General features: G+C 32.3%; 1 protein-coding gene across 12 annotated transcripts in view; it reads left to right on the top strand.

Annotated features, from left to right (window-relative positions):
- The window catches only part of Ppfia2 (PTPRF interacting protein alpha 2), a 435,633-nt gene that overhangs the window by 328,528 nt on the left and 92,191 nt on the right, over positions 1 to 14,914 (top strand). For 11 of the 12 annotated variants that reach the window (XM_063255205.1, XM_063255210.1, XM_063255209.1 and 8 more), the window contains 6 exons: positions 461 to 682; positions 7,386 to 7,532; positions 8,564 to 8,698; positions 12,527 to 12,610; positions 13,132 to 13,263; positions 14,839 to 14,901. In XM_063255205.1, coding sequence (XP_063111275.1) covers positions 461 to 682; positions 7,386 to 7,532; positions 8,564 to 8,698; positions 12,527 to 12,610; positions 13,132 to 13,263; positions 14,839 to 14,901 — 783 coding nt within the window. Of the gene's footprint in view, positions 1 to 460; positions 683 to 7,385; positions 7,533 to 8,563; positions 8,699 to 12,018; positions 12,102 to 12,526; positions 12,611 to 13,131; positions 13,264 to 14,838; positions 14,902 to 14,914 lie in introns of those variants that run through there. The other variant, XM_063255216.1, reaches the window with a different exon arrangement.

Below are 14,914 nucleotides of genomic sequence, written 5' to 3'. Positions count from 1 at the left end.
AGTTTAAAGTAAAACTTTAAAATTACCAAAGGATTTAGAGTAAAAATGAAAACATTAGACAGTTTATGTGTCCCTACATAGTAATTAAAAATATTATACATTATATTTGTGTAATTGAAAATAATAACTCATTTATTTAATGTTAAGAATAAAAAAAAATTTATATTGTGTTAAATGTTTTATATGCGTGTATGCATTTCCATGTATATATACATAATATACATATTAATTGTGTGTATATATATAAACTTTTAATTCATATCAATGTGTTAAATTTGTTTGAAGATAACCAATACTTTCCTATTTTAATGTCAATAATGTTCTCAGAAACAGATTTTCTGTCAATCTAGTTCTTTTCCAAAGCTCTTATTTCTCATTCTGAAAATTATATCAGATTAATTTGTTTGTAAATTTTAAAGTGAGGATAATAAAAACTCATTTTTTTTGTCTTGCCCCGCAGCGCTTGTCCAATGGATCCATAGACTCAACTGACGATACTAGTCAAATAGTGGAACTACAAGAGCTACTTGAAAAGCAAAACTATGAAATGGCCCAAATGAAAGAACGCCTAGCTGCCCTTTCTTCCCGAGTGGGAGAAGTGGAACAGGAAGCAGAGACAGCAAGGAAGGATCTCATTAAAACAGAAGAAATGAACACTAAATATCAAAGGGATATTCGGGAGGCAAGTAATTCACAACATTTTCAGTTTTTCTTCCTAAATACTATCGCTGAGAAACTCTCCATAATGTCCTCTAATGGCATGTAGTCTTTACTTCTCAAGAGACTGTAATTTTGGAAGTACTATAATGCTTATATATTAATAGTTCACGAAGGCAAAAATAGTTTGCTTCATCAACTCTTTATTCATGCATGGAAATAAATTTTTGGTACCATTCTCATACAATATAAGGCTTTTTAAAGCTTTTAACACATTTTGTAGAATTCAAATTTTTAGTTTTAAATAACCATGCATGTGGGCAGGAGTCATGACTTTCTATAATGCTAGCATATAGGAATACTCAAAGACATTAAATTGTCTTTTATTTTGGTATTGTCTATGAATATAAATGTATATATGTGACTATGTTATAAATATGTATGGCATAACCTTTCTTTCTTTAGATATTCAGTTCTTCCTAGACTTAATGTCACTTTATCTGTTGAAAAAAGGTAGTTTAAAGTTGCAATAAAAGATACAAGGAGATGCTATATTTGCACAAATGTCAAATCATCTTACTTGCTAACATGAAAGAATATTTTTATTTTCTCATTCACAAAAAAAGTATTTCTATTTATGGAAAGTTTAGCTTGAGTTTTTTTTTTGCTATTTCTATTTTACATGTCTTTTAAATCATGTATGTTATATGTTTACATTACTTATACATGATTAGTTGTTAATGTATCCATTGTTTTTATCATTCTCATTTGAGCTATTATGCCATTCTTCTGCCTCCACTGTCCCGTTAAAACCATTCTTTTCAAAGCTCTATTGGCCTTTGCTTTACTGAGTGAAGAGGTCAAATTTTGTTCCTTTGGAGCACATGATCTAATTACTGTTCTCTCCTCTGTGGAGCACTTTTTTACCTGATTAATGGTATGCTCCTCTCCTGAATTTGCTGCATACTTATTTTATACTCATCTCGTGCTCCTTTCCTGAGCCATTTCCCTTCCCCTTTCCCCAAGAGCCTTCCTTTCTCCACCTTACCTCCCTAGTAATTTCATCCAGTCTTAGGAGTCTCAGGATTAGGCATTGCCATTTAGGCCTCCAGATTGCCCTCTCCTGATTTCCAGATGCTTATATCTAAATCTCCAAGAGGTGTCTCTAACTTACCATCATCAGGATTGGATTCTTGCTATTTCCCCAACAAAACTGATTCTCCCATCTATTACTATTGTTGTGCAGGCCATAAATCTTGGAGTCGTCCTTGGAACCCCTCTTTCACACACATACTATTTGATTCATCAGTAACTCCTGCTATTTCCAAATTCAAAGTAAAACTATCCTATGATCTCATCTCACAGTATTCACTGCTCTTGTTTCTCACAGTTGTCACCTGCAACTGGATTCTTCCATTAGTCCTCTTACTAGTGTTGCTGTTTCTGCCTTTGGCTCACCTCAATCTATACACAACAAAGTTTAATCAGCTTCCTTAAGAATCAGCTCAGTTTTTTGGGGGGCTTGAATTTATAATGGCTTCCTATGGCATGTGCAGTGATATCAAAGCCTTTATAGGGGCCTGAAAGCCATGTGCAATGTCATCCTGCCCATTTTGCTCCTTAAGATGACCTCTTATCCTATTATGCTGCATTTTCTCCTCCCTCTGCCTTTTGCTCAGAATTTGTATTATCAAGGATGTGTCCCCCCCTTGTCTTTTACACTATTCATGCCCCCTTCCATTTTCCAGTAATTTATTTCACAGCACTTATGATTACCTCACAAAACACACAAGATATAATTGAAACATACAGTGAATGTTTACATTTAAAAAAATAACCAGAAAAATCACATTGCTGCTAATCTCTCTTAAATAATTCTCTTCCTTTGAACACATTTACCCTTTGCTCTTGCCATTTTCAGAAGCAGTTCTGGAAGTCTTCTTTTAGGATATCTTTGTGAGATATGATAATACAATGAATTCTGCTAAGTGCCATCTAATACAAAGACAGACTCCTAAAAACACTGTGGTGTGTTCCCACCCACCTTATTCACCAGAAATGCACCCTGTGACTTCTGTTTCTTTCCCATTGTCAAAATGGCCAAGAAAAGTAAATCTTTTCTTTTTTTTAAATTTTATTTAAAAGGAGAAAGAGAAAAAAAAAGCGGTGAAAGGGTACAAGTAATACAGAACTACCAAAAAAAAAAAAAAAAACAGAAATCACCAGTTAATAGATTACACATTATCATCTTAGAGATAGTTGCTCAAGTCACAGTATCAAAGCATACAAAGTGGACATTCAAACAGTGAGAATGCAAACAGTTGTGTTAAATGATCCAACCAAAAACATTAATATGGTCATCTATTTAACCCCCCCAAACACACTTGCAGTTGTATCCTTTAGAGCACTTTTTTTCCCTCTCTTTTTTATAACAAAATTTACATATTTTGGGTTTTATTACTCCTTAGTTCTTATTACTTTTTTTGGAAGCAATGCATGACATACTTTTTATTGGACCATTTTTTAAAAATGTAATCATTCCCTGTAGTTTTTGTTCAAATATATTACATATATTTTACTGATTTGCTTGTGTATCATCCAGCTTCTTCACCAGTCATACACAAAAATATATAAAGGCTAGAATTTTTTTTACTTCAATTTGCTTTGTTTTCCTTCTAATCACATACATAGCCATTGGCATGCAATAAACACTTAAAAAGTTATTGTGAAGAAATAGCTATTTATGTGTTTATAATAAATAAATACTAGAATACAAAGATTATATTAAAAGATAATATTAAGGTAATTTTTCCTAAGACAGATACTTACTATCTCAGGAAAAATAGGTGGAGTGGTATATTCACTGCAGCTTAAATCATGACACAACTTCATGTGAATTAATAGCTCATGGGTACATCTCATTACTCACTCCCATAACACAATCTCAGAGAATTCACAATGTAGGTATTTAAGTCTTCTCCTATTAGAGAATCAAGATTTCTTACTTTTAAATTATCAGTTTATCTCTTGAACTTGAATGTCTGCATTTCTTTATTCTCCTCACTCCTTAACTCCTCACTCCTTAACTGGCTTCCTTTATTATAAACACTTACATAGTCTATTCATGCTTATCTAACCTAGAATCACTTACAGGTAATGTCCAGCACTATTTCCAGTTCTCCCTTTATTTCTTCTTTAAAAACAGCTAGCTGATATTAATAGTCTCAAGATACAGTTAACAAAAAGCCCAGTCAAATGGAAAATTTCAATACTCTGATGCCAGGCATTCTATTAGGAATCCATTCTAATGAGTAAGCCATTCTACTTTCACGGGGACTACTTTAAAAAAATAATATTATATTATTCATTTCCAAAACTTTTAATAGCCATGTTTTAGAAGAGTTCATGGAAAAGAAATAATTCTCCTTATGCTGTCTGAGGAGAGGTTGCAAATACAAATATTTTTGGAGCCAAACTAGCAATCTGAATGCGTGAGTGCTAGGTGTAAGACAGTAGGAAGTGACAGAGTTGAAAAGACCTGTGAAGAGTTCTTACATCCTACACTCAGCCTGCTGTTCCAGGTGCATCATGACTTTCTCTCTCTCTGTCTCTCTCTCTGTCTGTCTCTGTCTCTGTCTCTGTCTCTCTCTCTCTCTCTCTGTCTCTCTCTCTCTCTCTCTCTCTCTCTCTCTCTCTCTCTCTCTCTCTCTCTGCAGTATATATAAATATATTGCAATATATATTTGCAAGCTGGGTTAGAAATTCTGATCTTTCTAACTCAGCTTCTCAGAGTGTCAGCAGTACAGTGTTTGCCTGTGCCACAATACACAGTTCATAATCTTTTGGTCATTCTTTCCAAGAAGCAAAAATATGCAAACTCAAGTGTTTTTTTTTAGAAATATAATTTGGATTCGAATCTCCGGATTCTTTATTTACTTTCTTCAATAATGTGCGCCTGTACTGAGGTCATATAAATCCACTGAACTGAAACATAGAAAAGATGATGCTAGGGTTTTTTTTTTTTTTTTGGGTAGTCCCATCCCATTGTTAAGACAGTATAATATTTATAATGTACAAGTAATTAATATCTTTTGAATTTACAAAGGAAAAAAGGAATGGAAAAAACATTTAATTAAAAACTGAAATCTATTTTTCTTTACACATGAGTATAATCTAGTATCTCTGAAATGGATTAGATAATGATGTTCCATTTGTGGCTTTAAAATACAATTTTGTAATTTTTTTATCAAGGGTATCTAGGGCTAGATATGTGGCTTAGTAGTATAGCTCTTGTCTTGCATGGACAGGGCCTAAGTTTGACACCTGACACCCCAAAAAAGAAAAACTCTATCCAAGCGTTATTTATGTTTAATGTTTTGTGTGTGTTGCACCTTTCATTGATTAAGTTTGCTTTTTTTTAAAGCTAAACACAGTAAAACCTTTTAGAAACATAGATGACTCATAGAAGGGGCTTAGTTCTTCAATTCTTAATCAAGGTGGTCACTAACCTGGTGTGTATAATAATTTTCTTCTGAACACTTTGCTATGCAAAGAACTTAAATTTTTTTTTTGTCTTTTCGTTTTTATCGGTACCTGGGGTCGAATTCATGACTGCCTGCTTGCAAGGCAGGCACTTATGCCGCTGACCTAAATTCCCAGTCCCAATAAATTACATTTTTAGTGAAATATTTTACTGTTATTTTGTTTTATGACTAACCCAGCTTATTTTTCTAATTTCCTTCTAATTAGAAGCTTTTCACAAGATGCTAAATGATAAAATAAATATTGTATATCCCTATTTGCTGTACTATCTGAAACATGGCATTGCATTTTTCACTTTACTACACAGTAATATAAAATTATATTTATTTAATGTAATAAACTCCAGTTTATTTAGATCAAGATGTCATTGAATGTGTTATTTCTCTCTCTCTCTCTCTCTCTCTCTCTCTCTCTCTCTCTCTCGATAAAAGTTTTCAGGTATTGGAAAATTTTCCTGTTTTAGAATTTGTAATTGACACAGAAAATTCTATTTCTCTGACTTATAAATTTAAGATTTATATTTAGCAACACAGCCTGCAGTAAAAAAAAAAAAATGAATCACCCATGTGAATCACTGTATCAAAATATGTCAAAGTCAAATACAAGGACTCCTATATTTAATGTAGCCAGGATGTGAGATCAGCTAATTGTGGACATAATAATAATTTGTAATATAAAAGCAAGTGTCATTTGTTGAGTGTATTTTATGGAGAAGATCCTATATACAGTATTTAAAACAGTATATTACCTAATTCTTAGCAATATTCAGAAGTATTAATATCCCAAGCAAGACAAAAAAGAGGCGAGCAAAATTTGCCTATGAAAACAGAACTAGTAAGTGTTGAAAAATAGCGTTTGTACTGCTCCAAACTTATGTCTTTAATGTACGTGGCTATGCCTAAAACTAAAGTTACTGCCTTTAGACCTTAGTAAGAAATGTATATACACCCCTTAGACTCAGAATGTTTTTTATTGAAATCATCCTTTTATCCTTTATTTTCTTGCTCAGATCTGTATTAATTTATTTGCTAGCCTATTTCACCATTTCCGCTATTACAGAATTTACCATTAACATCACACTAAAAGTCCAGAGAGAGAAAATAGCAATTTAAATCCTTGTAGAAGAAAAGCGATAGAATTCAGAGCATACAGAATAATCCATAAGAGAAGAGAAATTTGATGTGCATGTAGTATAATTTGTATATGGCGGAAATGAAGGACTATTTTTTTAATGACTTCTGTTTCTTTTAGAAATCTGGAAAGAAGATTGTCTGGTCTGTAGATGTGGCAGGACAGGCTCTGACCCAGGGAGGAAAGTGACAAATGGTCTGATTAGGAATGGAATGAACCAATGAATCCAGATGATAATACACAGAAACACTACCTTCCCCTATGTTCAAAGGGCTTCCCAGTTTCAAAAGAAATTATGCCAGCACCATAAAATTCACTCGTGGAGCTGATTTTCCCTAAAGTTTTCTCAATAAAGTAGATTACCCATCAACAACACATTTCAACACAAATCTTTAGGAAGAAAAATCATCACCATATTATATTTGTAACTTAAGTCATTGAAAAATAAGTGTTTACAATATTACCAATGCTATAAATTTTTTCCATTTGCACTGATAGTTAAGTTTTTGACTCCTCTTTTTTAGTAATTAATAATTTTTTGCACTGCGAATTGAACTGAGAGGTTTATACGTGTTAAACAAACACTGTATCACTGAGCATATTCCAAAGTTATATCTTCTTTTAATAGATGCATTACTCTTCCTTATTGGGAAGGGGAGAATATTGATGATATTTGCTATATCTTATTTGACAATTACTTTGTAGTTTGAACATAACCAACATTGAACCAACTGTATGGTTTGCAGCTCTATCAGTTAATGTACTTAGCACTAATGTATAATGAGCCAAAGTATCTGTTGTTCTTTTCTAAAACTGAATATCCCACAATAGACCATTGCAAAATGTTCCCGTTTGAATTCTCAGTGAAGAGAATGCTTCCGGTTCATCTAAGACATAAGAGAACTTCTGGTAATTAAGTGGGAAAAACCATGTGAGATCTTGTCTTCCATGAAAAGAATGAAGATTTTCTTCAAGAAAATCATAGTTTTCACACTTTGTTATTATATTTAAAAAGCAAATCAAAGCATCACAGTCTCATCCACCTTTTATTTTAGGCAATGGCACAGAAGGAAGATATGGAAGAAAGAATCACGACTCTTGAGAAGCGTTACCTTAGTGCTCAGAGAGAATCTACCTCCATACATGACATGAATGATAAACTAGAAAATGAGCTGGCAAATAAAGAAGCCATCTTACGGCAGGTTCGGTATCTCTCTTAGTTTTCTTGTGGTCCATGTGTACTTCTTACCGTTCTCACAAAACATGAACAAAACAAAAGTTTGTTGTTTGACGAATAATTGATTAATCATGCTATAAGCTTCTAATAGCACTTAGGAAACAAATATAATTTTCAGATAGCAATTTATAGAAAAATTGTCTTCAGAATATTAAAATAATTACTATTATTGCTTTGGATTTAAATGTGAATCAGAAATTACACTTTGTTTTTCTACATGATTCTACCACCTAGGTCATAGGTAGAATTATTATTCTAAGTATGCTAACTGTACTAAGTATACTGAGGATCAAGGGTAGTAACATTTTCCCAAGGTCACAGGTCTGGTAAATGTGAGAGCCCATTATGGAAAACCTAACTGTACTAACTTGTGAGGTAATAAAGGGTAAATGACAGCTCATTGGCCATATCTGATTGGTCAGTAAATAGAGTGTTTTGGGAATAGAGTGTTAGTACAGTCATGTCTAATCATTTAACTGTTGTCCATGATGGTTTTGTTACACTGGCAGGGTCAACTCAATGGGACCCAGACTATTTGATCCACGAGGTCTAAAGTATTTATTATCTAGTCCTTCAACCTAAGTGTGCCAACTCCATCTCAGAAGCCTGGAGTGTTATTGTGCAACATTCCCACTCCCATGCCAGTTTACTACTGTGATTGTCAACATTTTATTACAATGTTGAAATTATAATGGCACATCTGAAGTCTTAATACTAAGCTGAGCTGTGTTGTATTTACACAAGTGCATACTCATTAGTCATTGCATTTTCCTGCCAATGACAGGAGCATTTTTTGTTTTTAATGGGCTGAATTTTATTAAAGAAAATTGATAAGTAATATAAAAACACACTGATAATCATCGTGTAGCACATTTAGTAGTGGTAGCAGCTGATTTCAAAGCTAGAATAATGGACGATGTGTAACTCCCATAGTGACTGGTATTTGCTGTCCTAACATTGACCAGTTAAGTGTCTCTTTTATCATCCCTATTTCAGATGGAAGAGAAAAACAGACAGCTACAAGAGCGCCTTGAGCTGGCTGAGCAAAAGTTGCAGCAGACTATGAGGAAGGCTGAAACATTACCTGAAGTAGAGGCTGAACTGGCTCAGAGAATTGCAGCCCTAACTAAGGTACTGCACTAAAACAACTGGTCGACCTAGCTGTCAATGCAGGAACAACTGACAGTCAAACTGGAATCTATGAAGATTTTCTTTAGGTGCTATCAAAGTAAAATTTATTTGCTATAATATTTATTATATTGATCTTTTGTTAATTGTATTTTTCTTATTGTGTATAGTTTATTTATGGTAATGAATAATTAACATACAAATATAAGCCCTTCACCTATTTAAACATTAAAAAGTAAAATTTTATTTTCTTTTTATAATTAACTTTTTCATAGTAATCTTGGAACATAAGAATTATGGAAGTCAGCACATACTGAATATTTGAAATTATATTTACAGGAGACACAACTTTCTCTGGACTCTTGATTTTCCTATTTTTCAAAACAAATTTATCATTTTTAGAAATGCTTTTAACATTATAATTCACTCAAACATTTTATCACTCTGTCTTCTGACTGGTTTTATATTAACAACATTTTTCAGACATATAATCTAATATTACCAATGCCGTTATTTTATAATGTGAATGCTGAGAGTTTATCTTTGTGCTTATAACATTTTTATTGCATCTGTAACTTTCACTTTTCTCCCAAATTGATGTCTTTAACAACCTTGCAGTTTTTTAAATCTTCTTTCACAATACCATTGGAGATCATCTCTATAATCTGAATTTTTTTCTGTCAATTTTGACTCATTCAATATTTCAATATTATTGACCATTATATTTTCTACTTCTTTCTCTTTTGATTTTCACCAAAGTAAAAAAAATCTGCTTATGTTAAAACCTAAGCTTCTCACTTCTGTATTTGAATATTTTAATAACTCCTCAGCCATTTCATTTGGCATAGATGAGTATATAAAAGGTATTTTATTGTCTGCCACTAAATTCATTCTTCTTTGGAAGTTAGCTTTTAATCTTAAATTTCTTTTACATTTCCTAATGTAATCAAACTTTTATCAGAGTCATATCTGTCTGAAATTTTTCTAAAATTTCAGCTTATTTGTAGTTTTCCTATATCACATGAAAGTGAAGCCAAGATAAACCCTTCAGGAAATATAAATGAGAAGTAGAAACCTGTTCCTTTGTGTTCTTTGTATCTACTTCAGTTGTTACAACTGCAGCTTGTGTAAGGCTAAAATGAATACAATTAGTACAGCTGATTAAAAATTTGTCCCAGTATTGTTTAGGAGTGATGTTTACATGTACTATTTGATTGGTAGAAAAATTTTTTTTTATTTTCTAACATATATGTGTGCATGTGTATGTAGGTGTGTGTGTCTGTCTGTGTGGGTATATATATATATATATATATATATATATATATACAACATGCAGGTGAAATTCATCTAAGACTATTAGAAGTTTATAATTATTGATAGTCATGGAGAAAAACAAACTTTGCTCTGACAAGGTTATATGTAATTAAACATTAAAGATCATTTTGGACTCCCAGTCATGATTTGTTATATCTACTTCTATAATTAAAATGCATATTTTCCTCAGCAAGGACATGATTCATCTTGAATTTTATGAGGTATTGCATTCATTTTTAGTACCAATAAAAGGTATCAGCAGTAGCATAGTAATTTAGAAATGACAGGATTCTCGTTCCATATCTGATGTGAATTTTTACAATGTGCAGTATATTTTCAGTAGCTAAAACAGAAACAGATATCAGTTTTAAGAATCTTCAAAACTTGTATTTTTGAAGTGGTAGTATCAAAAGTTAAAAATTTCATTCCTGCACTATCTTTAATCAGCTACTTGATTAATTTAATACCTCTAGGTACCTATAAAATATACTTCTATTGAGATATTTTATAAATTTAGATATCATTTCAAAACTTTGATTCATTAGTTTTATTCTTAAAATAGTACAGCAAATTAAAAGTTTTAAATCATATTATAAAACCAGCTTATTGCTTTAGGCAGCATGGTAGTTTTCTGTTTTGTTTCTTCTTAGGAATTTGTTAAGGACATAGGAAAATAAGTTGGTTAGTTGATTTTGCATATTTATGAGTAAGATTATCAAAAGACTATTATAAATTATAAATTTGAGTTATGTATTGCATAAAATATCCAACTTGAAGTGTTAAATAATTATCTTTACAGATTAAATTAGGACTGGTTTCATAAATTGTTCTAATATGCATGAACTGATACAAGAAGTTGCGATTTCTTTTCAGTGACTGCAAGATATAATGTCTTAAAGTAAGATTTAGTATTTTAGAATGAAGTTTTAAAATGTAACAAATGTGATATGTAGTTAAAATCTGTAGTCTTGACATAGTATTGTTCTAGTGTGTAATTACTTGCAACTGTGATTAAATATTCATGTAACTTTATATGTAATTTGTGCATAACATACTAATACAATTCAGCAATCAGCAATGTCACATGAATTAACACTTGCACCTCCAAGACATGTAACTAACCTTACCCCTGGGCAAACATTAGCTCACAATGACTGACACTCTGCTAACTACTCACTTTAGGGTATTACAGTATTTTATTTCTGTGGCAATAAATCAATAAAGAAATAGTTTTGGAATGGCCCTTGGTTCCATTTAGGAAAGTTCACAAAAAAGCTTTCTTCTCTTCATAGTATTTTTGTCATCATGATAATTTGAGGACTTTTAACTTAAAACCTCAAATTAAATTTATGTCTGATAGTAGGCAATTAGAGAGATAACCATAATATGCATTCAGTGACCCTAAATTAAGCTGGCTACTGTTGCTAAGGAAACTCAGTCTTGCTTGAATTGCGGATTGCTCATAACCCTACAGCTTAGCTTTTTCTCTGATTTCTGTATGGCAGGATTTATAATAAATTCCATTGTGATAAAGTCCAAATCTATTATATCCAAGGCATTGCCTAGCGCACTCTTCAATATTGAAATACATTGTTTTACTATTTAAATAATACAATAAGCAAATAAATCAAAAGCCTAAAACTTTTAACAATCTATCAGAGACATATTCTACTGTTTGGTTTCCCATAATTCAAGTTATTACATGACTTTTTCAGAATTGCTTTGATTTATTCTGGAGTAGTCTTTCATTGCCAACCATCACTAACCTTCCATATCTTAGGTTGGGGCTTTTATTTTAGCATATCATTTTTCTTTTATAACCATCAATTGCATTATATTCACTAGATATCAGTATAGTTGTTTCTACATAAAATTCTGTCTATTAAAGTATTAAATTTGCTGTCACACTTTTATTTTAAGCATTCTGTGCTATGTTTTGTTCAGTGTTGGTGTCTTTAGTTCTGATTTTTCAATTTTGTCCCTCTCCTTTTCCTTGACTTGTTAGTCTGATTCAACCTCTTCTACCTCATCTGATGATTATCAATATGTTATGGAAGCTAAACTCCAAGAAATGATCTCCATACGTAGGAAGGTAGTCCTACTGGACTTTACTTTCTATTGCTGAATAGAATCCATCTAAGTTTTTCTTTTCATTTATTAAAATTATGTTACTTTTATTTATTGATAATCAACCATCTGTGCAGTTCAGTGCTTCAGGAGCTTAAGATTGGACTATGGCAGGTTTGTGTTCAAACCATGCACAGTCTGCATGTTACATTTGGCTGATTTCATTGCTCATAAAAAACTCCAATGTTTTGCTGATGCTTGGATGTAACAGGCCTTTGTAGCTGACACATTTCAAGCAATGCTGTTCAGCTGCCTGTTTAAAGAAAGTTTATTTTTTGAAAACTGTTTGCGGTTGGTAGTAGCTTGCTTTACATTTTATTTCAGTTTATTTAGAGGAACAGAGTTCACCACACATTACATTTTAGGTGCACTCTTTGTATTTCTCAACAGGCTGAAGAAAGACACGGAAATATTGAAGAGCGAATGAGACATCTAGAAGGACAACTTGAGGAAAAGAATCAAGAACTTCAAAGAGTATGTACACCAGCAGTCACCACGTCACCAGTTATGATTTACGACCACATATAAGGGGAAAAATTTTCTTGATTATGGATTCGATTTAAAATCTTATGAATATGCTCTGTGCATTTTAGAGAAAAATAATTTCTACCAATTTAATCAAAACAGAAATTTAAAACTAGCAAAATGAGAGCTAGAGATTTAGCTCAATAGCACAGTGCCTATGTGGCAAACATAAAGTCCTAGTTAAATTCCCAGTACAAAAAAAAAAAAAAAAGAAAAACCTTCTAGTAAAGTCAGCCAGGCGTAATGACACACTCCTGTGATCCCAGCACTCGGTAGGGTGAGGCAGGAGGATCTCTGCAAGCGTGTTGCCTGGGCTACAAAGTGAGTTGAAGCCATCCTGAACAGCATAATGAAATCCTGTCTGAAAAACATGACAAATGAATAAAACTAGCAAAATCATAAAATCGAATTTGAACAGGTTTTAAGCAGTTTTTCATGTCATGTTTATATTACTTTTTCTTAAATGTAAGGCTAGGCAAAGGGAGAAGATGAATGAGGAGCACAACAAAAGATTATCGGACACTGTGGACCGACTCCTGACCGAATCCAACGAGCGCTTACAGCTGCACTTGAAGGAAAGAATGGCTGCACTCGAAGAGAAGGTAAAATGACAGTGGGTGACATTGCATCAGGGAAGAAAACACTGCATCGACGTCTGGCAGTGCTCTATGATCATGTCTACTTTACACACTGTGGCCATCACGATTTTGGATAGATGAACAAGTAACATTCCTTAGTTTTAAAAAATACCTGATGTGGTGTTTTAGTTTGTGTGTGTTTATGACAGGTGCTGAGGATCAAACCAAGATTTCCTGCTTGCTAGACTGAGATATAGCCTCCAGCCCTAAAAATGCCTGATAAAATCTTAGAAGAAAGTCAAAGATTTAGTTAAAAAAAATTATAAGGGCAACATTTTAATGAATATAAAAGGCTGCATGACACATAAAACTTTCACCCAAGCACGTTTGTATTAAAATGTGCTGTGTTTTGGTGATGAATATTTCAATGATCTTTTCCTCAAATATAAAAAAAGTGAAAAGACAAAAATAAATATTAGGAGTGGAGGAGCTTGGCTGATACCACTACAGATTAAAACCTAAGACTGAGTGAGTTTATATCACCTCTAAACTGCTATCACTATTCCTGCAAGCTTTAGAAGCCCAATATTTTCAGCAGCATTGTTGCAGAAGTGCTCCTGTGCGGGGTTCAATTTGGTCCACAATTACATGTGTCCATTGCTGTTCGGCAGCTATCAAACCAGCAAGAGTTATGTGGGTAGACTGCCAATTTCAGAGTATAAAAGAAGGTAGGAGCTAAAGCTCAATTTGAAAAACCATTATTGGAAATTTAGGTTGAATGGCAATGACTATTTTCACTAGACATTTCCCTCTGACACATATATTAAACCAGAATAGGAAAATCTTTTAATGAAATATAGAGGTAGTTTGATTTACTTAGCCGTTAGAAAAATATAAGTCATCTTTGTACCCCCACAACTTCATGTATACAGCCACTATTCAATTATGACATTCTTAATTTAATTTAACTGTATAAATTTTTAAATGCATTATTTTAAATCATGCTTTTAGTACTATAAGAAATATATAAAGATTTTAACAGCAAGATACTTTTATGATAAACTCGATTATTTATATGCAACTTTCACATCTCTGTGACATATAATGCATTTTAAAGAGGATTTAATTTTTATTTCTACAATAATTTAAGCAATGTTGGAATTATTTATTCTGTTTTTAAGTGAATTTTCATAAAATGAGCTCTTCAAAATATGTGATGATTTCCTGTTTCTTCAGATAAAACTAATGTGATCATCTGAATTCTTCACACATAATACTAGCCATTCTTACCTTGTTCTATTTCTGCTTAAAGAAAAATCTGGTTACTTCTAATTTAAAATGTAATCCAAGAAAAAGTGAACAAAACTACTTGAAAGGTAACATTGAATATGCCATTTGCCCATCCAAATGTAACACAGTATCATTTCCCTCTTAAATAATGTATTTTTCCAAAATTTAACTTGTCATGTTTAAAGATTCCTTGAAAACTCAGTTTCTATAAAAGTAAGAAAGAACTCAAGGAGAGTTCTTGAATAATAGCGTATTAATCTATCCATTTAAAATGTTTCCATTCATTTATTACTTTTTGTTTTTTTGTAGAATGTTTTAATTCAAGAATCAGAAACTTTCAGAAAGAATCTTGAAGAATCTTTACATGATAAGGTATTATTTAAAT

Source organism: Cavia porcellus, unplaced genomic scaffold (assembly GCF_034190915.1).
Source record: "Cavia porcellus strain 051 isolate PalLab524CR breed Dunkin Hartley unplaced genomic scaffold, mCavPor4.1 scaffold_8, whole genome shotgun sequence".
In the NCBI taxonomy this organism is placed as follows: Eukaryota; Metazoa; Chordata; class Mammalia; order Rodentia; family Caviidae; genus Cavia; species Cavia porcellus.
This window is presented reverse-complemented; position numbering and strand designations above follow the sequence as displayed.